The sequence below is a fragment of the Mauremys reevesii genome, linkage group 11 (genome assembly GCF_016161935.1).
Source record: "Mauremys reevesii isolate NIE-2019 linkage group 11, ASM1616193v1, whole genome shotgun sequence".
Lineage (NCBI taxonomy): Eukaryota > Metazoa > Chordata > Testudines > Geoemydidae > Mauremys > Mauremys reevesii.
The window spans coordinates 1,393,838-1,420,315 of NC_052633.1; the positions used below are offsets into that span (position 1 = coordinate 1,393,838).

Sequence of the window (26,478 nt, forward strand, 5' to 3'; positions counted from 1 at the left end):
GCTTTCGTGGATGCATCCGACGAAGTGGGTATTCACCCACGAAAGCTCATGCTCCAAAACGTCTGTTAGTCTATAAGGTGCCACAGGACTCTTTGCTGCTTTTACAGATCCAGACTAACACGGCTACCCCTCTGATACTTAACAATAAGAAGGAATTTTAAACGTATATTAGAAGCAAAAAGAATCCTAACAATGGTATTGGTCTACTACTAGACATAAATGGTAGAATTATTGATAATAATTCAGACAAGACAGAAATGTTCAATAAATATTTCTAATCTGTATTTGGGAAAAAAACAGATGACGTAGTCATATCATATGATGATTCTATTCCACTAGTATCTCAGGAGGATGTTAAACAGAAGCTACTAAAGTTTTAAGTTAGACATTTTTAAATCAACAGGTGAGGATAATTTGCACCCAAGAGTTTTAAAAGAGCTGGCTGATGAGCTAACTGAACAATTTATGTTAATTTTCAATAAATCTTGCAACACTGGGGAAGTTCCAGAAGAAAGCTAATGTTGCACCAATTTTTAAAAAGAGTAAATGGAATGACCCAGGAACCTATAGCCCTGTCAGTCTGACATCAATCCTGGTCAAGATAATGGAGCAGCTGTTATAGGACTTGAGTAGTAATGAATTAAAGAAGGGTAATGTAATTAATGCAAATCAACATGGATTTATGGAATTAGATCCTATCAAACTAACTCCATATCCTTTTTTTTTTAGATTACAAGTTTGGTTGATAAAGGTAATAGTGTTGATGTAATATACTTAGACTTCTGTAAGGTCTTTGACTTTGTACCCTACAACGTTTAACATCTGGTTAAAAAAACCAGAACAATATAAAATTAACATGGAACACATTACATGGATTAAAAACTGGCTAACTAATGGGTCTCAAAATGTAATTGTAAATGGGGAATTATCACTGCGCAGGTCTGTTTCTAATGGAATCCTGAAGGGTTAGGTTCTTGACCCTATGCTATTTAATGCTTTTCTCAATGACCTGGAAGAAAACATAAAATCATCACTGATAAAGTTTCCAGAGGACAGAAAAAATGGGGGAATGGTAAATAATGAAGAGGATAGGTCACTAATACACAGTGATCAGGATCGGTTGGTAGGCTGGGTCAAGCAAACAATATGCATTTTAATAGGCTAAATGGAAATGTACAAATCTACAAACAAGGAATGTAGGCTACATTTACAGGATGGAGGATTCTATCCTGGAAACCAGAGACTCTGAAAAAGATTTGGGGTTTGTGATGGATAATCAACTAAGCATGAGCTTCCAGGGCTAATGAGATCCTTGGATGCATAAACATCTTTAAAAAAGGGAAGAAGGAAGATCCAGGGAACTACAGGCCAGTCAGTCTCACCTCAGTCCCTGGAAAAATCATGGAACAGATCCTCAAGGAATCAATTCTGAACCACTTAAAGGAGGGGAAAGTGATCAGGAACAGTCAGCATGGATTCACCAAGGGCAAGTCATGCATGACTAACCTAATTGCCTTCTATGATGAGAGAACCGGCTCTGTGGATGAGGGGAAAGCAGTGGATGTGCTATTTCTGGACTTTAGCAAAGCTTTTGATACGGTCTCCCACAGGATTCTTGACAGCAAGTTAAATAAGTCTGGGCTGGATGAATGGACGGTTAGGTGGATAGAAAACTGGCTAGATGGTCGGGCTCAACGGGTAGTGATCAATGGTTCCATGTCTAGTTGGCAGCCGGTATCAAGTGGAGTGCCCCAAGGATCGGTGCTGGGGCCGGTTTTGTTCAATATCTTCATTAACGATCTGGAGGATGGTGTGGACTGCACCCTTAGCAAGTTTGCAGATGACACTAAACTGGGAGGAGTGGTTGATACGCTGGAGGGTAGGGATAGGATACAGAGGGACCTAGACAAATTAGAGGATTGGGCCAAAAGAAATATGATGAGGTTCAACAAGGACAAGTGCAGAGTCCTGCTCTTAGGACGGAAGAATCCCATGCACTGCTACAGACTAGGGACCGAATGGCTGGGCAGCAGTTCTGCAGAAAAGGACCTAGGGGTTACGGTGGACGAAAAGCTGAATATGAGTCAACAGTGTGCCCTTGTTGCCAAGAAGGCTAATGGCATTTTGGGTTGTATAAGTAGCGGTATTTCCAGCAGATCGAGGGATGTGATCATTCCCCTCTATTCAGCACTGGTGAGGCCTCATTTGGAGTACTGTGTCCAGTTTTGGGCCCCACACTACAAGAAGGATGTGGATAAATTGGAGAGAGTCCAGCGGAGGGCAACAAAAATGATTAGGGGCTGGAGCACATGACTTATGAGGAGAGGCTGAGGAACTGGGATTGTTTAGTCTGCAGAAGAGAAGAATGAGGGGGGATTTGATAGCTGCTTTCAACTACCTGAAAGGGGGTTCCAAAGAGGATGGATCTAGACTGTTCTCAGTGGTAGAAGATGACAGAACAAGGAGTAATGGTCTCAAGTTGCAGAGGGGGAGGTTTAGGTTGGACATTAGGAAAAACTTTTTCACTAGTAGGGTGGTGAAGAACTGGAATGGGTTACCTAGGGAGGTGGTGGAATCTCCTTCCTTAGAGGTTTTTAAGGTCAGGCTTGACAAAGCCCTGGCTGGGATGATTTAGTTGGGTTTGGTCCTGCTTTGAGCAGGGAGTTGGACTAGATGACCTCCTGAGGTCCCTTCCAACCCTGAGATTCTATGATTCTATGATTCTATGAACAGGGGAATTTTAAGTAAGAGGAGAGAGGTTATTTTACCTCTGTATTTGGCACTAGAGAAACTGCTGCTGGAACACAATGTCCACAATTCAAGAAGGATGTTGATAAATTGGAGACGGTCCAGAGAAGAGCCACAAGAATGATTAAAGGGTTAGAAAACATTCCTTATAGTGATCAACTCAACAGCTCAAATCAGTTTAGATTAACACAGAGAAGGTTAAGGAGTGGCTTGATTCCAGTCTATATATACCTACATGGGGACAAGTCTAGCAGGGGAAGGTATAACACAACTTAATGGCTGGAAGTGGATGCTGGACAAATTCAAACTGAAATGTATACATTTTTAACAGTGAGGGTAATTAACCATTGGAACAATTTACCAAGGGTCATGGTGGATTCTCTATCACTGGCCATTTTTAAATCAAAATAGGATTTTTTCTAAAAGATCTGCTCTAGGGATTGTTTTGGGGATGTTCTATGGCCTTGGTTACACAACAGGTCAGACTAAATGATCACAGAGGTCCCTTCTGGCCTTGGAATCCATGATCCTTGCAGCAGCATTCTGTAACTGACTTGGTGGCTGATGTCAAGGTCAGAAGGCCGGAGAAATTACAATAGTTTGAGGTCTTGTCTACACGCACAAGTTGCATTAAAGTTGTATGTTCTATTAAAGGTATGATGTTAAACTGATTCAATGAAGCTGGTGCCAAAATCTGTGTGTGGACACTCTTACGTCAGTTTAAACTTGACTTATGTAAATTTAGCTTGCACCTGTAAATTACATGAGTGATTTGATATACCTGTAATTAATTTGCATCAAATTACCAATGTAAGATAAACTGACATAAACCTGATCTTAAGTGATGTGTTGCCACTTACAAAACTGTACTAGTTTAATATCACAATTTAGTTGAACTGGGGTAATTTTATGTCTAGATCAGTCTTAGGTAAGAGATGATGAGGGCATACATGAAAAAGAGTCTAGGACAGGCAGAAAATTTTAGAAATATTATGTAGATACAAAAGGCAAGACTTGGAAATGGCCTTGATGTGTGGGTGAAAAAAGAGAGCTAAGTTAAAAGTGATGCCCAGATTAAAAATCTGAATAGCTGGGAAAAGAATGGTGTTATCCATGTCAATGGAGAGAATAGGAAAAGAGGAAGACTTGAGGTGTGAGGATCAAAAGCTCAGTTTTGGCCATTTAGAGTTTAATATAATGGCTGGTCATCTATGAAGAGAAGTCAGAGACAGGGCCAGATTCATGACTGGATGGACTAAGAGTGATAGGAAGGAAGGGGAGAAGGAAGGTGGAGAGAGGAGATGAGGAGTCATGTAGGAGTTTATCAATTTTCTCTTTGGGTGGAGATGTACAGTTGCTTGGCCAGGAAAATGTCACAACTGGAAGTGAGAACAAATTTGCAGGGGTGAAAGTCGGCATAGTCATTGGACTTCTGCCAGAGACAGTCAGCTTTCAAGGGCAGGAGCTGAGGGAGAAGATGTGGGGAACAAGCCAAGGTATATTTTGCAGTGGGAGAGAAGTGTAAAGACACTGAGGGCAAAGGATTTGCCAAGTGCTTGTAACTCCAGCCAGTTTATACTCTTCCTGCCTTCCACTGAGGACAAGTGGGGACCTACTGTACGCACCCAGTCAATCAGTTACATGTCTGTGGTGATCCTGACTATTAGAATTCTCATCAATTGCTTCCCTCTGGAAAGATTTCTGGATTTGGTCCACAATACCAAGGACTGAAGGACTGCAGCTGGCATAATGATTTTCCTGTGATGTCGCCAGTCAACAATTCCCCACTGAGGGAAGAAATACCTGCAGATATATCATATGGAAGATAATCCACTGAACTATACCTGCACAGTAAGCCGTCTGACTGAACTAGAAGCTTGAAAGGCTTGCCAGAATATTGTAGTAGAGAGAGCCAATCTGGATTTGATCCAGATCCCTGATTTGGGGAAGGGCTAAACCAAAAACTAACATTGTGACACTCAATCTTCAGAAAGGCAGAGGTTTACAAATGAGGAAGCTACCTAGAAATATACCAAAGACAGACTATAAACGATTAACATCTTTATGATAAGCATGGAAGTTATTTAATCACAGCTAGAAGACATGCAATCTTCTAAACAAAGCAGAACAAGGAAGGCAAGGAGAAAAAAGTAGGGTTAAATGGCAAAGAGCTAGGTTTAAGAAATTCCAGCCGAGTGAAGAGAGCAGTAAGGAACATAAATAGGGCCACTTCCAAATCCACGGCCATGAAAAACGCGTCATGGACCATGAAATCTGGTCTTTTACCCTGCACTCTACAGATTTCACAGGAGAGACCAGCATTTCTCAAACTGGGGGTTCTGACCCAAAAGGGAGTTGCAGGGCAGTGGATAACAAAGTTATAAAGTATGGGGGTCGCAGTACTGCCACCCTTACTTCTCTTCTGCCTTCAGAGCTGGGCAGCTGGAGAGTGTTAGTTCTTAGCCGGACGCCCAGCTCTGAAGGCAACGTCCACCAGCAGCAGCGCAGAAGGGTGGCAATACCATACCATGCCACCCTTACTTCTGCACTGCTGCTGGTGGCAGCTCTGCCTTCAGAACTGGGCTCCCGGCCAGCAGCTGCCGCTCTCCAGCTACCCAGCTCTGAAGGCAGTGCCACTGCCAGCAGCAGTGCAGAAGTAAGGGTAACAGTACTGCAAGCCCCCACAATAACCTTGCGACCCCCTCCCCAAACTACTTTTTGGGTCAGGACCCCTACAATTACAACGCTGTGAAATTTCAGATTTAAATAGCTCAAATCATGACATTTAGAATTTTTAAAATCCTATGACCGTGACATTCACCAAAATGGACCCTGACTTTGGTAGGGCTCTAAACATAAACTATGGCAAATAAAATCTAAACAGGAATTTAGAAGATAAAAGAGGGAATTTAGAGCATAAAGAGACACGCAGAGAAAAACAAACAAGCAATTCCATTTCCTCAGCTCTTGCTTTTATGAAGTAGGTCTTCTGTGATGGCAGTCCTGGACCAGGCTGACTTCCACGCTATAAACTTGTTCTCTCAGCCTTCAGTTTTGCCATCTTCCTGGCCAAGTATGCTTCTCCACCCTGACTGACTTCCCACCTGAAACCTCAGCTACGTATTCACCACTTCTAATTCTCTCCTTAAGCCCGTCTCCCTTAACTTCCCTGTCTGCTCATACTGATTTTCTCAAAAGATGTATTGAGAAGGAGTGATGTTATCTGATTAAAACATGACCACATAGATCATCTTTGCTGCTTTTACATAGATCATTGTTGCTACCACTGTTATATAATTGCAACAAATCTTATGCCAGTAAGGTGTCAATAGAAAGGTTATGATTTGCTGAATATGATTATGCTATTTGTATACATGTATCATTTTTGTACCTGAAGTTATGAATACTAACTATGTACCTGTCTAGCAAATGTTTGCTCATGTGGTAACACCCACCAGGTGTTTAGCCTGCACATCTTGAAGGAACTGGTTGAATGGCCCATCAAAGAACACTTAACTCACAATGGAAGATGCCTATCTACACTTAATGGACTTTCCTGTGAACATTCTAACTGGAGTATGGGTGATGGCCTCTGCTATGACTAAGCGAAATCAGGCATGGAGATGGGACTTGCCCATGTGACTCCAAACACCATCTTGTTACCTGTAATTTTCCACAGTGAGAACAATGGGTGCCCCTTCACTTGGGAGAAGCTATAAAAGGCCCTGAAAATATCTCCATTCTGTCTCTTTCCTGCTCAAACCTCTGGACTATGATAAACTTGTACTAATTGGATCATTCTAACCAAAGGACTGAGGACCTTCCAATGATTTGGAAGCACCCAGAGACTTAACAAGCGAGCAGTTTATTCCATCACTGCTACAAGCCTGATCCAAGAAGTTTGCAATTATTGTATGTATTTTAATTCTCATCTTTCTTTCTTTCTTTCTTTCTTTCTTTCTTTCTTTCTTTCTATAAATAAACCTTTAGATAATAAAGGATTGGCAACAGTGTGATTACTGGGTAAGATCTGAGTTATATATTGACCTAGGTATGTGGCTGGTATTCTCAGTCATGACCCACGGATACATGCTGACAGAAGGTTTGAAATGGCTACCGGCTTCCCTCTTCTATCACTCTCTCCTACTTCTCCTGTGTCACAGAAACCAAGGTTTGTCATTCACTTTCCTCCTCTTGCCCCACCTGCTTCATTGACCCTATCCCACCCCATCTCCTGGCTTGACACCAGTTTTCATTTCCTCCCGTAGCGCTCTCCACTTCTCCCTCTTTTCAGGGTAATTCCCCTCTCAATACAAGCATTCTTCATTCCTCCTCACCTTAAAAACCACTCACCCATGACACTCTCTCCAATTACGATTCTGTCTCCCTTCTTCTCTTTATCTCTAAGCTCATTGAAAGTGTTATCTATAACTACTATCTGGAATTTCTTTGCTCCAATTCCATCCTAGATTCTTTCCAATTTGGCCTCCACTTTCTATGCTTCACTGAAACTGCTGTCACCAAAGTCTATAATGCCCTTTTCATGGCCATATTTCAGAATATTTCACTCTCATCCTCCTTGACTGTCAGATGCCTTTGACAGAGCTGTGATCATCTGTAGATCTTGTTCTACTTCTACTTTGGTGACTCAGTCTTCTCCTCATTTTACTCTTACCTCTCTAATCACTCCTTCACTTTTTGATCTGGAAGATCCTCGATATTCTCCCCTCCAACCTTCAGTGGGGATCCTTCCTCTTCCCCTGCTACATCTTACATGCATGTGAACACTTCAGCTATCATCTTTATGCTGATGAATCACAAATCTACCTGTTTACTCTGGACCTGTATCCTTTCATTCAAAGTAAAATCTCTGCCTGTTTTTCTCTATGGATCTTCAGCTGATAGCATAATGTCAACATGTTCCAAACTGAGCTTGTGATTATTTCCCTGCCAAGCCCTCCCCTTCATCTCTTCCTCAGTTACTGTGGAGAAAACCACCATCATAACATCCCCATGCCACCTGTCACTCAGACCCATAGCCTGGGCTTCAGCTTTGACTCAGTCACCTCTCTAAGTTTACAAATCCAGGCTGTTTCTAAATCATGTTGCTTCTTACTACATAAGTTCTCTAAGATGTGAGCTTTCCCCTTCATCCACACAAAAATGAACCTGTATTTAAATAAAAAGCCTGATTTAAATTCATATTATTTATAAAAACTACAAAAATCTGATCAAATTTTATCCACCCTGCTTGTTGCCCAACGTTAAGATTCACTGCTTGAGGATCAGAAACTTCTCCAATAGGCATGTTATTTTACAGTGGTCCGTTATGGGATTTTACACCTTCTGAAGCTTCTGGTATTGATCACTGGTAAGAATTAGGATACTAAATTAGATGGCTCGCTGATCTGATCAGGTGTGGCAATTCCTATGTTCCTAATCAGGAAACAGTTTTATGCTACAGGTATATTCCCAGAAACAAGATCTTCATTACAAGCAGGTCTTTTGGGGCACTACCTGCCCATCCAAATCTTTGAAGTATGGAAATACCAAGCAGAGAGGGATAATCCACACATCTTGCCACCCAGACATCATTTTATCTGCTGCCAATATAAAACACTCAGTCTCCAACCTGTATTTCCACCAGGTGGAGAGAGACACTACACTGGCCATATTTACCTGACTTGCAGATTAAAGTTAATGGAACAGTACACACGACTAGCAACTGCACTGGAGTAAATGTTTGCTGGATAAGGCTCTTAGATACATCAGGCTGCTCACAAATTTTCCATTTCTCTCCTTTGGTCTTCATAATTATATGGAAAGCTCAACTGAGAGACCTGATGAACGGAGCTGCTGAGTTATGTCTAACATACTGAAAACCATAGGTCAGATTCTCAGCTAGTGTGAACTGGCACAGCTCCACTGAAGCTTCATATTGTAACACTATATGGAAAAATTAATTTCCCATTTACACCCATTGACATCAATGAGACTTACTCTTGTGGTTAAATTTAAGCACGTGCTGGAAAGCTTTGCTGAATAAAGGCCATAGGCAGGATATGCTCTTTTAGATTGAGATTTCTGTGATTTCTTTAGTTACTCTAGGCAGAGAAAATTTACCACCACTCTTTTGGTTGATTACTAAAAGCAGATTTCCAATCATAAATAATAAGTCAGAGCTAAAATAAGAGAGAGAGAGAGAGAGAGAGACTATTCTTACTGCACTGAAAGATCAACAGCTTAGTTCTTGCAATACAAACAGAAACATTGTCTATTCCCTCAGGCCTGCTCTCCACACTATTTCTGACCAAATGTGATATACTTTTACCAGTAAATTGAATACATATCTTGACAACACCAAAGAAATTAGGTAATTAGGCAGCTGTTCTGTCCGTCAACATTTTTTAACAATAAATTAGAAAACCCTACGTAATTTCAAGAAACAAATAAGAGGACACAAATTATAGACGTGTTCAGCATGATGTCAACATCCACACTGCTCTCAATGTAAGAATATCTGAAGTAATTATGTTTTTTTATTTCTGGGTTCTGCAGAATAATAATGCATAAAAGAAAAAACAGTATGAAAACTCCTATGGCTAGCTATTTATTAACTGAGGACCTTTGGGGGGTTCAGATACTTTTTGCAACAGCAAAGTATTACACTACAGTTGTAGGCCATTTGTGTGCTGAAACATAACCCTAGTAAGACGAATAAGACTTGTTTCCTCCTATCTTGTCAACTCTCTGAAATGCAGACAATTACAAATACAAAACTTTTCATGTCATTGCTTCATGAAATGTTCAATTCCTATAAGCCTAGGTCTTGGTGCATGAACACATTCATTTCTTCTAATATCAGATACCAAAACGTATGCTCACAATTTTCAAATATCTAATAATGTTAGCGCCTGCACTTTGACCACAAAGATTTGACATTTTTGCCTTCTGAGGTAATCTCAACGTATTAATCACACATCTTAGAACTGCTGAGTTCTCCATTCAATTCTCTTCAGCTTCAGTTGCTTGCCAGTTCTACAGATTTATGATAAGCCATGCACTTTAAAGTTTCAAAGACACTAATATCAACTGAAAGAGGATGAAACGTGAGTATTTTCCGACATGGAAATAAAGGTAACTTGAATTGCAAAAGATCTAAAGTTTTTAATATTTTATACAGTTTGGCCTATTGCTAACATGGGTGGTAATCTTAAAAAACTGATTTTTTTTTAATTTACAGAATTTAGCTCTTACCAATAAAAGTGTTCACTGATTAGGCTGACTTGACCTGTTCTCTGATAACATTGCCGGACTGCCAGGGGAGAAACGCAAAAGGCCCGATTTTAAAAACTGGCCTCTTTTTTGTTTCAGAGGCAATTTTACACCTGCAAATTGCCAACATGAACTGTAGGTGCAAATACGAGTATTTAGATTTCTAATTACAGTAGTAATATTCCTAGGTTCACTGCAGCTGCAAGGATGTCGGTATCATGACTTGTGGGTATAAAACTGTGCTGAGAAAAATGGAGACTGGGATGAAGATAGTTAAAAATTGTTGATTTTCACCCATGTTTACTCAGTGAAATTTTGTGTGTTCTGAGGGGTCTGGGCTGGGTGTGTAGGCTCTGGGGTGGGTCCGGGGATGAGGGGGTTGGGGGGGACTCAGGGGCTGGGGCAGGGGATTGGGGCACAGGGTTGGGGTGCAGGCTTACCTCCGGCGGCTCCTGGTCAGCGGTGCAGATGGGGTGCAGAGGCAGGCTTCCCGCCTGTCCTGGCACCGCGGACCACGCTGCGCCCTGGAACGGGCTCCATGTGGCTCTCGCCTGCAGGCACCCCCCCTCCAATGGGAGTGCAGAGCCAGTGCTTGGGGCAGGGGCAGCGTGCGGAGTCCCATGGCCCCCCTGCCTAGGAGCCAGACCTGCTGCTGGCCGCTTCCAGGGCACAGTGCGGTGTCAGAGCAGGTAGGGACTACTAGAGTGCTGAGCAAGGTGACCCAGTGCTTTGCACACCGCAACCCAGTACTGGGTCGCAACCTGAAGTTTGAAAATCACTGTTCTAGACTATAAGTGAAAAAGTTAAATAAAGCATGACCTAACACCAATACCTTAAATACCGACATACTAACAAGCTACAACTGCACTATGAAAGTACAGAAAATAATGGACTGAGAGGGGAGGTAACAAAGTATGGTATTTTCTCCATTTAACTTCATTAAACCATTCTAGTTCCTCTTGAACTTGGAAACAGAAACTGCTTATTTCAGAAAAAGAATGGGATTCAAATCCCTTTCAGAATTAGTTAGAAGGAATCACCTGAAGGACAAATATTAACCTCTTTGTGATATTGTTTAAGTACTGGCAACTATTATATAATTAACTTTTCACAACAATGAAAACACTGGAGATTCTAATTTCTGACACACATAATTTGAAGTTCAATGTTAAGCGAATTGCCGTGATGAACAGTGTAAATATTTTCAAGAACAGTATAAATTTCTAAACTCTGGTCAAGGAGATTCCTGAGTCCTAGCAAACTAGGCCACTCGCACCCAGCCTCCAGCAAAACCCTTTTAGTACGATACACCTGCATCCAGTAGCCACAATCATCAGCATTATGAGGGGATGAGATATCCTGTGCTTGTAGCATACCAACCTGGTTTCTGACTCGGCCAAGACTTGGAGAGCAAGGAGAGCAATTGCTCTTGGAAAGCAATTAGGGAGACAAGGTGGGTGAGGTAGTATCTTTTATTGGACCACCTTCTGTTGGTGAGAGAGACAAGCTTACACAGAGATCTTTGGGAAGAAGCTTGCCTCTCTCATCAACAGAAGTTGGTTCAATAAAAGATACTACCTCACCCACCTTGCCTCATTAATATTCTGGGACCAACACAGCTACAACAATATTGCACCTAACAAGAGGCAGACCATTCAAGCTTCTTCCTTACACAATAAGCCCCACTAAAAAGGAAAGCTAAAATGTGTTCATAAAACCTGTCCTTTGGAACTGTTGGTATCTATCATTATATAGTTTTTAAAGACTTAGTTTCATCTATCCTGAAGGAAGGAGCTTATTTTCAAAACCTCAATATTGTTCAATGAATTCATCCTGCTGGACCTAGAGGAAATAAGTGGAATTTTTAGTCTCCAGGACTGTAGACTCTCTTTTAGCTTTCTCATTGATAGCTCAATAAAGTTACCTTTGCAGTTACCAAATGTTAGAGTACTACTTTTGGTATGCTCAATACTTAGGATATCCTATTAGTTATTTTGTTAAAAATATTTACTTTACACATATTTTTGAAGGCAATTGTAAACTTCATTGTAACTGCTATAGTAGTTGATTGCACAGTCCATTTATACCATAAATATTTCAAGATTTCTTTGGTCTTGTGTGTTGAAATGTTGTCTTTTAGTCAAATAGTCAAAATAAGGAACTCCTGTATTAACCTTATTTTCCCTCGTATTTTAATCTCTCATTGAGAACCACTATTCAACACCTTTCATTCTGAGCATTTGTTGCAGCTGAAAGTGATTTTCTTCTTTGGTAAAAGTTGTTCTCAGGTAGTCAAACAATCTGGAGCAATAAATCCTCACTTCAACTCACACTCCAGGCTTTGCAGCAGAACAAGAGACAAAACAATTGTTCCAAGATTCCCTTAACACCAGCCACCACTAAACTAGAATTTGAATTGTATTACAGCATGCAATTAAGATCAACAAAATCAACAATGTGGCATTTTTTCTTTCTAATTGAATAAAATGATTCCACACTGGTAGATCATTAGTGGAGAAATCACATAATGAAACAAAGAGCATTAACACCAGAAATATTCTTTCAAACGTTTCAAAAATTAGTAGCTGATATATTCCTAGAAACTGTCTAAACATATTAAAGAAAAATGCATAGGTTTCTCACCTGTGGTAAATGTAATTGGAGACCCTCGCTGGGAATGGGCTGGCGAGATGGCGTCTGATCCAGCTGCATGTTAAATAAGGATGCAAGGGCTGACTGAGCAGCTCGAGCCTTTGCAAGCTTTTTGTTCCTTCCTGATCCTTCAAAAGTTTGACCATCCACTGCCACTGCCATCACAAAGTTCTTAGCATGGCTTTCTCCACTTTCTGAGAGAAACTCATACTTCAACCCTGGCCGCAGCTCGTTCAGAATCATCACAGGGTTCTTTCCACTGGTGGATGGGTATGGTGATGGTGTGGGAAGAGGGGATTGGATAAGACTACCAGCAACAGTGGATGAGGACAGACTGTAGTCTATACTGGAGCTATAGGATCCATCTCCATTGGACCCCAAATAAAAGGAATTGTCAGTCTGAACTGGTGTTTCAAATCCATTGAAAAGTGTGTCTGGAAAGTCTGCTTGGTCAGATGTAAAGTCTGTGTTTACAGACAGTGTTCTCCCCATTGCTAGATGTGCTTCAGATGCATTTGGAAATTGAACAAATGATCTCAAAGCCTTTTCAGCAGCATGAAGCTTTGCCTTCTTTTTTGTAGGGCCAGATCCCTCGAACACCTGTCCATTAACTTCAACTGCCATCACAAAAATAGGGGCATGAACTGGTCCTGTTTGGGATAGAAGCTTGTACTGTAAACCAGGCTTAATTTCATTCAGTTGCATCAGAGCATTCTTTGGCAAAACAGGCCCTGGTGTTTTCTTCCTCTTCTTAGGGCGGAACTTGGAGTGTCCATTGCTGCCCTCCTCCAATGGGCGTTTTCTGCTGCTGCTACCACCACCATTGGAGAGTTGAGACCCCTCCCCGGTATTTTGCACACTGCCATCCTTAGGTGGAACGTTGTCCATGTTGCGGTTTTCTTTAACATCAGTGCTGCTTGAACCTGTGGTGCCCAGAAAGAGTAACTTACAATGCCTTCGTTGCAGGATCTTGTAAATGCAAAATTTATAGATTCCTTTATCTATCTTTGTAACTGGAAGTGATGTGTGCTTACAGGTTTATGTCTTTGCAGGACAAACAGAAAACCATAATTTTAATAACCCAAGAAATATCAGGTGCAGGTCTGAGTTACAATTTATGCATTTGACATTTTTATTAATACTGGGATTAAATGTTTGCACCATTTTTATTTTGCACTTAAATTACTTTTGCGACAAAAGATCTATTTTAAAATTACTTTTGTTCTGAAAAATGTTCTAAACCCAGAAAGATTATAATTTTAATCCACATTTTTGATACTTATATTTCAAAATCCTTCAATTAATAACTAATAAAATGAACATTTAAGATGAGTACAAGTGAGATATATGTTTTCATAGTAATTAAAACCGCTTCACTTTTATTTAAGCTCATGTTGTGGCTCAAGTAAGGCATCTTACATGATTTTTATTTATTTTAAAAAGAGAAGTTATATAAAATCTGAGTAATTTAATTAATTTAATAAAAATAACATGCTCTTTTTGTAGGTTCACTGGTTTAAGAGTGCATAAATATTGTATATACCTACTTCTTTTCATTTGCTTGAAACAGCCCTACTTATATATCACCTATATAGATGTTCAACTGTGTCCATTTTAACAATATTGCTCATTTAAATGACTAACTTCTGGTAACTGGGCACTTATCTAGAATCATTTACATTTTCATCCGAGAAGACTCCAACAAGAAACTAGAGCTTTTCACCCAACCATGATGACTTGTTAACAGCCTGAACCAACTCCCACTGAAGCCAGTCAGACTCTTTCTTTCTATGGACTTCAAAGGTAGTTAGATTAGACTGTAAACATGCCCTGCAGAGTGGAATGAGCCAAACTCAGTGCCCACATTTATTCTTTTGATATCAATCCTCAAAACTTGGAAGTAAAGTCTGTAAAAGACATACTTCATCTCTCCTCAGAATTCTGTTAAAAAATCAATTCTTAAATTATGTTGTTCCAGAAGAATATTTCATTTACACACAACTTTATAATTCTTTGCAAAGGAAAAGCAATTGCTATTATTTTAGACAGAGTTCCAATTCCAAACATCCCCATTAAGACACAGCAATCCTTTATTAAGATAGCAAAGAATCCTGTGGCACCTTATAGACTAACAGACGTTTTGGAGCATGAGCTTTCGTGGGTGAATACTTGCATCCGACGAAGTGGGCATTCACCCATGAAAGCTCATGCTCCAAAATGTCTGTTAGTCTATAAGGTGCCACAGGATTCTTTGCTGCTTTTACAGATCCAGACTAACACGGATACCCCTCTGATACTTTATTAAAATAGTATTAGAAAGCAAGATTTGTAATACATGTTCAGGTTAAACCTGACAAATTAATCATGTTGTACACTGATAATTAGTCATGGAACTGATTTGTTTATATAAAAACAAATTAAATTATTAAATTACTTTAACAAAATATTTCTGAAATTAGGAACGTGGGTGGTGATATCGTACTATGAGTTGATTCAAAGAATTGTTCCTGCTACAGCTTTTAAATCCTAATTTTTATTATGTGAAGAAACCGCTGTAAATAAAGAGTTTGAATTTATATTAGTCTATGTAAACTAAAATGCAATTTTAGTAGTCTAAGAGCTTCCAGCCTTTCAGTTTTAAAGATTTCAAATATCTAGCAATATAATACACCCTCAATGATAACAGATTATACAAATTAATCCAGAATTTAAATAAAACAAAATGGAAATTTTCTTGCACTTGGATGGATTTCAAACTTTTGCTTAATTTCCCCAAATACTGGTGCACACACACCACTTCACCCAGTTTACAAAGCTGATGGAATGGTTACTAAATTTTCATTTATAACATCCTCCAGCAAAAGCTCGATAGGTTACTCCTTTCGGTGCTCGAAAAGAATAAAAGATCAAAAGAAAGAGCCAAAGTAGAAACATACATGTTGTTAACAAACAGGTATTGGACAATAAAGATAGGTACAATATTGGCAAATAGAAGTAAAATAAATATTGTTGGGGAACACTCATATTCCCAAATTACTAATAGTTTGATCTTTAGAAACATGCTCTGGCAATTCATTTTATCAGAAAAGGATTTCTGAAGCTGAACCTCAAATGGTATTGTATACAGTATATATAATAGTGAATTATAATAGTCAACACAACATGTTAATTCATGAAGTTTTGTTTCGTTTATAATACTGTAGTACTGCTTTGAGGGAATTTAAGTAACATAATTTAATAAAACTACTAAACGAACAGTGGATTTTTTAGCTGGAGTTGTGATCCTTTGAAAATTGTATCTTCTGTAGAACCATATTTTTTGATCACTTGGTCTGTATCGTGGCATCAGGAGTTTGCTATCAAATGGTACAATTTATAAACTAAAGGGAAATGATTAGATATATAATACCATATCATGGCCTCCATCTATAAATTTATTTTCATTAAGGGTTCTAAAACAGAAGCCAACAGTAGCAAAAAAAAAAAGACCAACTCCTGCAGGAAGTTGTGAAGGAGAATGTGGATCTAATTGTCTTTAATATTACAGTAGAACCTTGGGGTTACAGACACCTCGGGCTCCAGGGAGCGGGGTCTCGGCTTCTACCCCGAGGGAGCACCAGAGCTCAGGGCCTTAAACCTGGGGGGAGTGCTGGGGCTTCAGCCCTGCGGCTCCGCTCCCAGCTTCTGCCCTGTGGGGGGTGCCAGGGCTTGGGGTTCCCCAAGGCTCTGCTCCTGGTTTCAGCTGGAGTCTGTGTGTGCCAGGGCTCAGGGCTTTAGCTACGGGGGAAGTGCTGGGGCTGAAACTGGCACTCCCCTCGTAGCTAAAGCCCTTAGCCCCGGTGCCCCCCACGGGGCTGAAGCCCTGAGCCCCAGTAACCCCCGCGGGTCAGAGGCCCTGAGCCCCGGTGCTCCCGAGAGTCAGAAGCCCTGAGGCTGCCCCAACCTGGAGCCCTGACCCCCACCCTGTGGCTGCAGGACCCTCCCCTCCCCCATGGCTGAAGCCCTGAGTCCCAGGGCTAAAGCCCTGAAGCAGTATAGTACTTGCTGGTTTTAATTTGTCTCCCCTGCTGCCTGATGTATTACTTCTGGTTCTACAGGGTATCCGGCTGACTGGTCAGTCCGTAACTCTTGTGTTTGTATCTTTGAGGCTCTACTGTAATTTAATCTGGAAACAAAACCTTTTATATTTAAGTATGAATGTTTATTTAAAGATTATGGATCAGATTTTGAAAAAAGCTCAGACCCCTATATGAAGTGGTAAGCATTTCAAAAGTGCTCAAAAGTGCTCAGCCTACAGCTGCTCCTATTGTCCTAAATGGAAGCTTTTGAAAAGCTGGTCACTTCATAAAGGTGCCTAAATGGCAGCTGAGATCCTCTGAAAATCTAGCTCTAAATTAACTCATTTGAATGTGAAACCGGTACTAAAACATGATGAGAAGAAATTGGTTTATAACCTGACATTAGATCTTGTGCTGCTGGTGTCACAGTTTTCAACAAAATATCCATTAGAACCAGCAGCATGCTCAGAAATATCAATACCCACAACTGTACTGGCAAGTACAATTCTTAGCTGATAGACTGAAAGAAAGGCTTCACTATCTGAACTGTTAAAACACCGCACTGAGCAAAATGGATACAACTTCTTTAAAATCAGCTTTTGTGTTGACCAGGTGAAAGATGTCTACTTGAACCTCTCCTTGGTGAGGATACACACTCTTCCAGTGGTCACTTAACCACTCGGGTCAAGATTTTCAAAAAGTTAGACTCTAAACATGTATTTAAACATCTACCTGATTTTCAAAATGCTGCATACCTCACATTATGGTCAATGAGAGCTGTTCTGTGCTCAGCACTTCTGCAAACTAGTTTAAATATGGAGCTATACCTATCTCATAGAGCTGGAAAGGACCTTGAAAGATCATCACGTCCAGTCCCTGCCGTCACTAGCAGGACCAAGTACCGATTTTGCTCTGGGTTCCTAAATGGCCCCCTCAAGGATTGAACTCACAAGCCTGGGCTTAGCAGGCCAATGCTCAAACCACTGTGCTACCTCTCTGGATTTCAACAGCATGCTGCAGGATCCAACTTTTGGAAATCTTAGCCACAGATAACTTGAGCACGAGCCATTTCTCAGACAAGCTAATTTGTTTTATGTACACTAAAAAAATATTCCAGGGTCGACAGGAGATTTCAGGCATTTTTGTCATATCTGAGTTGGCAAAAATCAAGTCTGATAGGATCAGCCATTGACATTTTCAGCAGAAGAAGAAACAAGTTTTGCCACTGAAACTTTCTTTCCCCGGAGCTTTACTAAGTATAAGGCACCAGAGCAAGGAAGGAAGGTGTGCTACAAAGAAAACATTTACCTCTTTGAAGAGAGGAGGCATCCATTACAAGTGTGCTTGTTTATTTTTGAGAGTTTCCTGGTCAAAGACATAGTTAATATGCATGCAGGTAAGTTGGTCCATGGGGGCAGTCCCCTCATCTGATGAGAAATAATGTTCACTGTGTTCTGCTTCCCTTGCCTAAATTTCATCCTCTTAGTTAAGGCAAAGCTAGCAAAAATGTTGTCATCCTCTTTATTGCTGTTCTCATTAACTTTCTTGGGGAACTCTTACCAAGGACAACTTCCCTTGCAACAGGCATGTGGAGCAGTGATGAGACCAATTACACATGTGTGAGCACTCTCTGGATGAGTTTTGTGGGAAGAAACTTGGAAAAACAGAAAGAGATCAGTACAGCAACAAGGGGATCCATCAAACTGAATTGGTTCGAATGCAGGGTGTGCTGCAAGGCCCGTCTCTTCTCCCTCAGCCACAAACTGATGGATAGGTCTGGGCAATGGGATGGATTTTGTGGGGAGAAGGGATTTTGAGGGGAGGTCAAATAATTTTTGATATTTTGATTCTGTTTCAGGGTTATCTGATTTTATACGAGGTAACTGATGGGTCTTTTTATTATTATGAACATTTTTAAGAGATTGCCAAGGACACTCAGAGCACTGGATGGACTTAATGTGGAGCAGTAAAAAAAATTAAAATCAATAAATAAATTATAACTGTTTCCTCTGTTTCTGTTGTTATACCACCTTCTCCACACCTTCAATGCATAAAAGAAAAAAAGGCACTATACCCACTTTCACCTGAAATCCCAAGAAATGTTTTTTCAATTTTTTCTGTATTTTAGAAAAAATATATAACCATTGCATTAAAATTTTGCACAATCAATTTGATGTGAGTTTTAGTCTCTGCAGGTAAAATAGATATTATAATTGGAGGCTATGATATTGCATACGTAGCAAACACAGGCCAACTCAAGCTAGTAGTTTAATTAAAGAAAAACAGGCCAGAAGAATGAATTTTAATAAAATGAAGCCATTTTACAGCAGTCCAGCTTCTTGATTTCCCAATAAAAATGCACTGTAACTTCCTGTGTAAAACTGTATCTTTCCCATACAAGGCCTTGCTGTACTGTTAGGATGTCAGTACCTTTGTCAAAGAAAACGTATGATATATGTTAGCTTTACAATTCGGGGACAGAATAAACAAATGCTCGTGTTTAAACAGCATTGAACAATTTACAGTAAAGCATGGGAGATTTTCATGCACAGTACTTCAAGAGCAACACATATACACTACTTCATTATCATTCACAAAAAATAAGGATGGTTAAAAGACCAAATACCTTTAAAATGAGATAATTGCATAATGATATGGTTGCGGTATTTCTTTCTGTAGGTAATTAGGGCTCAACCCTGCACGAGGCTGAGTACTTTCACACCAATCCAACAATGCATTTAGACACGTGCTTAACTTTAAGCTCTTGCATAGTTCCACTGAAGCCAAGGGGCTACTCATATTTAAAGCTACACACTTGCTTAAATGCTTTCCTGGATCTGTGCCAGAGCAAGACAACCTTTAATGAGAACAATCCAATTCTAAATAGCTGGGGACCAGAGCACTGTACAATCTTCTTCCTTTTCTTTCCTCCATTACTTGATTTCTCTCCTTATACGTTCCCTCTTTTTTGTTTCACAAACCCTTATATTTGATCTCCTTTATACTCCCTCCCTCCATTCTCCTGTATCCCATGTCCTCACAATTCCTGTCCCTTTCCCAGGTTTCTCAAACTCTCTTTCTTGCCCCATTTACCTAGTTTCCCCTTCCCCAGGTACACCCCAAAAGTAATAATGATTTCTGTTCCCTTCAAATCTCATTCCACCTATCGCCTGGCCAGCTACAGGCACACTCCTGGTGCACAAAGGCTCTGATCTTTAGGGCAGCTAAGAGCTCTGTTCAGCCTGTAATCTAGCTGGAAGACTGTAAGAGGCAGGAGCTCCTCTCTTACATTAACCCAGACCTCATATAAGTTTAGGATAGTCCTGTAATCTCTACTTCCAGTTCTTCTGCAGGCTGGCATTTGGAGATATTAGGTGGAAAGTACATAGAGCTAGGGGTGTTGGGACATCTAGAAATGTTTTTTGTAGGAGACAGTATGCTACACAGGATACATGTGTGCATGTTGTATCAATACAGTATACCATCCCCCCCATTTCTTCAGTGCAAGCCCTAGATGTATTAATTAATCATCATTACTTCACTGTAGGAGAAAACAGGCTAAGAGGGAACATGCTGTTTTGAAATACAAATATGTTTGATGATTAGTGATCATGGTATGAAGATGTAAATCACGTGAAGGGTAACTGGATTATGTGTTAATCATATGTATTTGAAAGCTTTCCCAGTACGGAAATTCTTCTTTAATGAACACACATATAAAGTGAACTATACACACACAGAAATTTCCTCTCACTGAATTCACATCATTTCCTTATGCCACCCAGCTGCAAGGAAAATGGCTCCTGCAGAAAGGACGATATTGTTTATTATGTAAATATACACATCTTACTCATATTTTCTTCATCATCTATATCCATTGTGAAATACTTTTGCTGGTTTCTTGACTGGCGTAGATGGCTTCTATCTGAAAGATAGAGAGTGGGTGTTTTAAGCTTATATAATGTAAAATGCAAGAGCCCACATGATGAAGGCATGGGAGTCAGGAGAAGGGGGTTGTTTCCATGGTTCTCTCTCATATGTTCATGTGCAGTCACAGACAACTCTTTCTCCCTGTATGTCTTTCCCCCACAGAAGGGTAATACTATTTCTCTAGCGCAAAGGTATAGAGATGCTAAGAACTCATTAATGTTTACAAGCATTTTTACATTTTGAGATGGCACTGTCTAGAAGTGCATACTGTTTTTAATCTGTTGTACTTTCCCTGGTTCATGTACTTACAAGATATAAACTATGCACTCTCACTGGAAAATGTGGTCATTTCCTTGTCTATTGCAACAACTATTTTAAACAATGTGATGAGTTAAAAGGTCACATGTGATAGCACCTCTGGAACTGGTTCAGTGAAGAGATGCCCCCACCCCCTCCAGCAAGCCAGAGGGAAAAGGACTAAGATAAAATACTGGCAACTTGATGTTGCAGGTAACATCTAGAAAATCCAGGCAATTCATGTGCAGGGTAGAGCAGGTACTACTACTTAAAAGGACAGTTCCTGGAAAGGGGGTTTGTGGTAAAGACTGGGTTTGAATAGACATTTGTATACATAAAGCCAGTGTCATAAAGGGAAGGGTAACAACATTTGTGTATGCAGTAACATAAAATCTCTCCTGGCCAGAGGTATAGACAGAGGTACAGAATCATTTTACCTGTAAGGGTTTAAGAAGCTCAAATAACCTGGTTGGAATCTGACCAAAAGGACCAATAAGAAAAGAAGATACTTTCAAATCTGGGGTCGGGGGAGAGTTTTGTTAGTGCTCTCTTTGTTATTTCTCTGTACGACAGAGGGAGCAGGCAGGAAAAAACATCTCCTGAAATGAGCATCTAAGATTACAAAAATTGTAAGTAAAAGCAAGGAAATGCATTAGATTATCTTTTGTTTTAACCTGTGAATTTTCCCTATGCTAAGCTAAACCTAGAAGGGAATCCTCTCTGTTTTAAATCTTTTTACTTACCCTGTGAAGTTACCTTCCATCCTGATTTGGCAGGTGTGATTCTTTTACTTTTTTAAATAAAATTCTTCTTTTAGGAACATGATTGATTTTAGTGTCCTAAAGATAAAGGATCTGGTCTGTACATTTATGAAAGGCAAACGGTTGGTATATTATTCTGAAGCCTCCCCAGGAAAGGGGATGAAGAGGTTTGGGGAGATATTTTGGGGAAATAGGAACTCCAAGTGGTCCTTTTCCTGAATCTTTGTCTAAATCACTTGGTGGTGGCAGCAATATCATCCAAGGACAAGGAAAGGATTTGTGCCTTGGGGAAGTTTTTAACCTAAGCTGATAGAAATAAGCTTGGGGGGGTCTTTCATGCGGATCCCCACATCTGTACCCCAGAGTTCAGAGTGGGGAGGTAACCCTGACAGCCAGCCTTTACTCTGACATCCTTCTAGAAACTGTGCTGCTGAATAGCGATTGTGAAGACCATATCCGCAGGAGAGAGAAACAGATGCTGCTGTCTCTTCCCTACATGTGGACTGCCTGAATATCTTGGTGTTACTTGCAATACTTGGAGGTTATGTTGTAAGAATAATGGCCTGGATTTTCAGAAGTGCTGAGCACCCATTCACTTTAATGGGAGCAATGGATGCTCAGTGTCTTTGAAAATCAGGCCAGGCCAGGGAAGTCTATAGACATCACATTACAACAAGAGACAAGACCATTAAAATACTACTACTTTGCACTTTTACAGCACGTGGTATCTTCTCTATGCTTTCCAGACATTTAATTATGCTAAAAAATCAGCGTAAGACTCCCCTCCTCAGCACATTTCCCACTCACTCAGCCCCTGTCCCCAAGAGCTGGGCCCGGGCGGGGAGAGGAGCCGGGCTCTCTCACAGAGACCCTAAGAGGAATCAGCAGGCATGAGAAGCGTCTCTGTACCACTCCCTCAGCTTCCTGCCCAGGCCCGGCTGCCAAGGGGAAGGGCTGAGCGACCTGGAAGTGCCGGGGGCAGGGGGAGGCGCAGCAGCAGCAGAACAGAGCACCCATCCCTCACCAGCAGGCCAAGCATATGGCTCATCTGTGACTGCTAGTAGCAAATATCTCAAATGGCTGAAGATTGGACACTAGATGGGAAGGGGTCTCAGTTACTACAGTGAATTCTTTCCCTGGTGACTAGCTCAGGGTCTAACTGATCACTATATTTGGGGTCGGGAAGGAATTTTCCTCCAGGTCAGATTGGCAGAGACCCTGTTTTTTGTTTTGCCTTCCTCTGCAACTTGGACACGGGTCCATTACTGGTTTGAAATGGAGTAAATGGTGAATTATCTGGAACTTGAAGTCTTTAAATCATGATTTGAGGGCTTCAGTAACTCAGCCAGAGGTTATGGGTCTATTACAGGAGTGGATAGCTGAAGTTCTATGGTCTATGATGGGCAGGAGGTCAGAATAGATTATCACGATGGTGCCTTGTGACCTTAAAGTCTATGGAAAGGTCTACACTACCGCTTAAGTCATTGTAACTTGATACAGTGATACAGGCACCTAACAAATGCATGTATTGATCAAATCAAAGAGTACACACATTTTCTTATAAAGGCAGGAAATGAAAATGTATGAATAATAAATATGGTTCCTTGTACTTCATCTTGAAAAAAACCGTGTGAAGCTCTCCATACAATGTCCACAGCATTAAAATAAAAACAGTAGAGGCCATTAGGGAGAGGGAAAGGAGAAGGAGGGGGTTGGAGAAGAGAAGAAAATGAGCTGGATTTGTGAAAGAAAGAAGAGACTGAGGGAGTTAGTCTTGGATAGAGAGGAGACACTAGGCATAGTGAGGAGAATGAGGTGGTTTGGAAGGAGAGGGATGAGAGACTGGAGGAATTAGGGGAGAAGGGGGAATATCACATTGATTAGTGCAGTATAACAACAAACAATAAAATAGCAGAAAAATCAAAATGAAGAGTAAGGTGGTTTGGGATAAGAGAGAGGAAAGACTGGTGAATGTGGGGAAAGAGAAGAAAAAAGGAGTAAGGGGCAGAAAAAGAGGTTGGGAGGTGAGGCATTTTGAAAGGAGAGATTGGCAGATTTGCAGAGAATAGGACAGTATGAGGGGTTTGGTGGGAAAAGGAGAGAATGAGGCAAGTATGAGGAAAAGGAGGAGAGACTAGGGAAGTTTTAGGTGTTCCAGGAGACTGGGATGTGGAAGGAAGGAAAGTTTAGAAAGAGGTGGTGTTGGAGAGAGGGGGGAGTCATTAGAGGAGTTGGGGTAAATAAAGAAAATTGGGACAGGGAGGGGAGAATTTCACACAGAGCAAAGGCTGGAGGGGAAAGAGAAGAGACGGTAGCATTTAGAGGGACAGTGGAAACTTAGCACGCTTTCCAAAGATTGCTGCAGCAGAGGAAAGGAGCCAGACCACAGTGACATATAGGAAGAGAAATGAGAGGATGCCACAGGAAGTGCTAAAGGTCTTTTTTATTTTTAAAATGGAAATGAGGACAAAGTAACTTGCAGTATTTGAATCTTTTACAGGTGGCAGGAAAGGGGTGGCAGTGGTTTCACAGGGCCATGTCCTTTCCTCTCAGCATTTGAGGCAAAATTCCTCTGTATGTGTGTGTATGTGATAGTGTCATCCTCCTTTCCTTGAAGGATGTCTTCTCCCCCACCCCAAAACTACCATTACATGCCATAGTTGCTAAACAGAGAAGGATGTATTTAGATTAGCTGCAGTATTACCACCGTGTGTCAGGCAACCCCAAAGCAGGTCTATTAAACATGAGAACAGACAGTGCTAAACTCAAGCACCATCCAGTCTCTTAACTGCCATCTTTAGTTAGATCCACTAAGTCAATTTAGGCCTACATCCTGGGTTGAAGTCTTAAGTGGAAAAAAAGTAACCAAAGGCCATCTTACCCTATCAGCATGTTGAGCTAGATTCAAAGGTACGTAGGTATTCCAATGCTGAGCACGGAAACACCCAGCTCCCAGGAACCCTGCTGCCTACTGCAATTCTCTGCCCTAAGTTGAGTGCTCAGGCTCCCTATGCATTATATGGGGAAAGCTCAGCACCTAAGAAAAGGATTCTCAGAAGCCAGCAACTGAGCAGGTAGTCACCTAAACAAATCAGGAGTGAAATGCAGAGAAAAGGGCTGGGGCCTTTATGCACCTGACTTATGGGCTTATGGAAAGAGCCTCTCTCTACTCAGGATTCTCCACCATGAATCCTCTCCTGGAGTTAGGCACCTAAGTCACGTCAGTCCTTTCTCACAAAAACAAAAACCACCACCACACACCCCAAAGAAAGGGGGAGAGAGACAGTAAAACCCTACTGTATTGTAGCCAACAGCTCAGTAGTTAGGGCACTCCTGTAGGATGTGGGAGACCTAGGTTTGAATCACCACTCTTGCATCCGAAGAAGTGGGTATTCACCCACAAAAGCTCATGCTGCAAAACGTCAGTTAGTCTATAAGGTGCCACAGGATTCTTTGCTGCTTTTACAGATCCAGACTAACACGGCTACCCCTCTGATACTTGACACTCTGCCTGAGTTAGAGCACAGACTTGAATTCAGGTCTCCCACATCCCAAGTGAGTGCCCTGATGCTTGGGTATTTGGGGAGGGGGTTCTCTCTCCTCTAGCCTGTTGAAGCTATTCCACTTTGTATAAATAACTAAATATTCATTGGGCCAGAGGGAGGCTCTGTAGCACAGTAGCTACGGCATTTATCTGGGATGTAAGAGAGTCAGATTCAAGTCCCTGCTCCAGTAAAAGAGTGATTACTAACCTGTTTTATCAGTTGCTCTTTGAGATGTGCTGCACATGTCTATTCCACTTTAGAAGTCAGTGTGCCCAGTGAGCCAGTCAGATTTTTCCCTTAGCAGAACCCGTCAGGGCAGCGTATGCTGCTGCATGATGGTATAAAGGGTGGAATTGCCCCCAACGTCCCTCAGTACCAGAAAGACTCCAATATAGAGGGGAAGGAGGGTTGGTCATGAAGTGGACATTTGCAACACATCTCAAAGCACAGATTGTTTTTTTTTCTTCAAGTGATTGCACATGTCCATTCCACTTTAGGAGACTCACAGGCACTTCATACGGAGGTGGGTTTCGAATTCTACCTGAATAAGGACTGAAGAACTACTTGCCCAAACTTGGCATCATCTCTGGAATGTGGAGATATAGTGTAATGAGTAGTAAAAGTATGCACTGATTACCAAGTTGCAGCTCTACAAATGCCTGCTATAAGTACTTGAGCCAAAAACGCTGTAGAAGTTGCAGATCTGGTAGAATGAGTTACCATGGTGTGACAGAGGGAATCTTCTGTAATATTTTCATGAATGACAGTGACTTACTTGACTAAGAATTGCTACCCAGTGGACATAATAGGGTTAATTACATGATATGTTGGATCACCTGTCTGTGGTGGAATGAATGGGTCCTTAAATGACTGGCTGAAACCAACCATATCAATGGAGTATCTGGAAAGACAGTGGGAGCCCCAAGGGCTGATCAAATAAATCCAGCAGTGGGAAACCTGTCCTTTCATCCTGTCCACACCAGAGACAAAGAGCTCGGATGACCACCTAAAAGACCTAGTCCTGTCCAAGTAAAAAGCCAACACCTTTCTAACATCCGAAGTATGGAGCCTCTCCTTGTCCTTATGAGAATGGGGCTTAAGAAAGAATGTTGGTAAGTATATGTCTTGACTGAGGTGGAATTCCAAAACTACTTTAGCCAGGAATTTTTGATGCAGACATAAGAGTACCTTGACCTGGGGGAAAAAAAACTG

At 41.0% G+C, this 26,478-nt stretch overlaps 1 protein-coding gene across 6 annotated transcripts in view; it reads right to left on the reverse strand.

The window, feature by feature from the left end:
* The window catches only part of ADARB1 (adenosine deaminase RNA specific B1), a 245,080-nt gene that overhangs the window by 71,818 nt on the left and 146,784 nt on the right, over window positions 1-26,478 (reverse strand). For 4 of the 6 annotated variants that reach the window (XM_039494229.1, XM_039494224.1, XM_039494225.1 and 1 more), the window contains 2 exons: window positions 20,584-20,658; window positions 12,667-13,598 (listed from right to left, as the gene is read on the reverse strand). In XM_039494229.1, coding sequence (XP_039350163.1) covers window positions 12,667-13,598; window positions 20,584-20,611 — 960 coding nt within the window. In that variant the 5' untranslated portion in view covers window positions 20,612-20,658. Of the gene's footprint in view, window positions 1-12,666; window positions 13,646-20,583; window positions 20,659-26,478 lie in introns of all 6 variants that reach the window. The other 2 variants (XM_039494227.1, XM_039494230.1) reach the window with 2 other exon arrangements.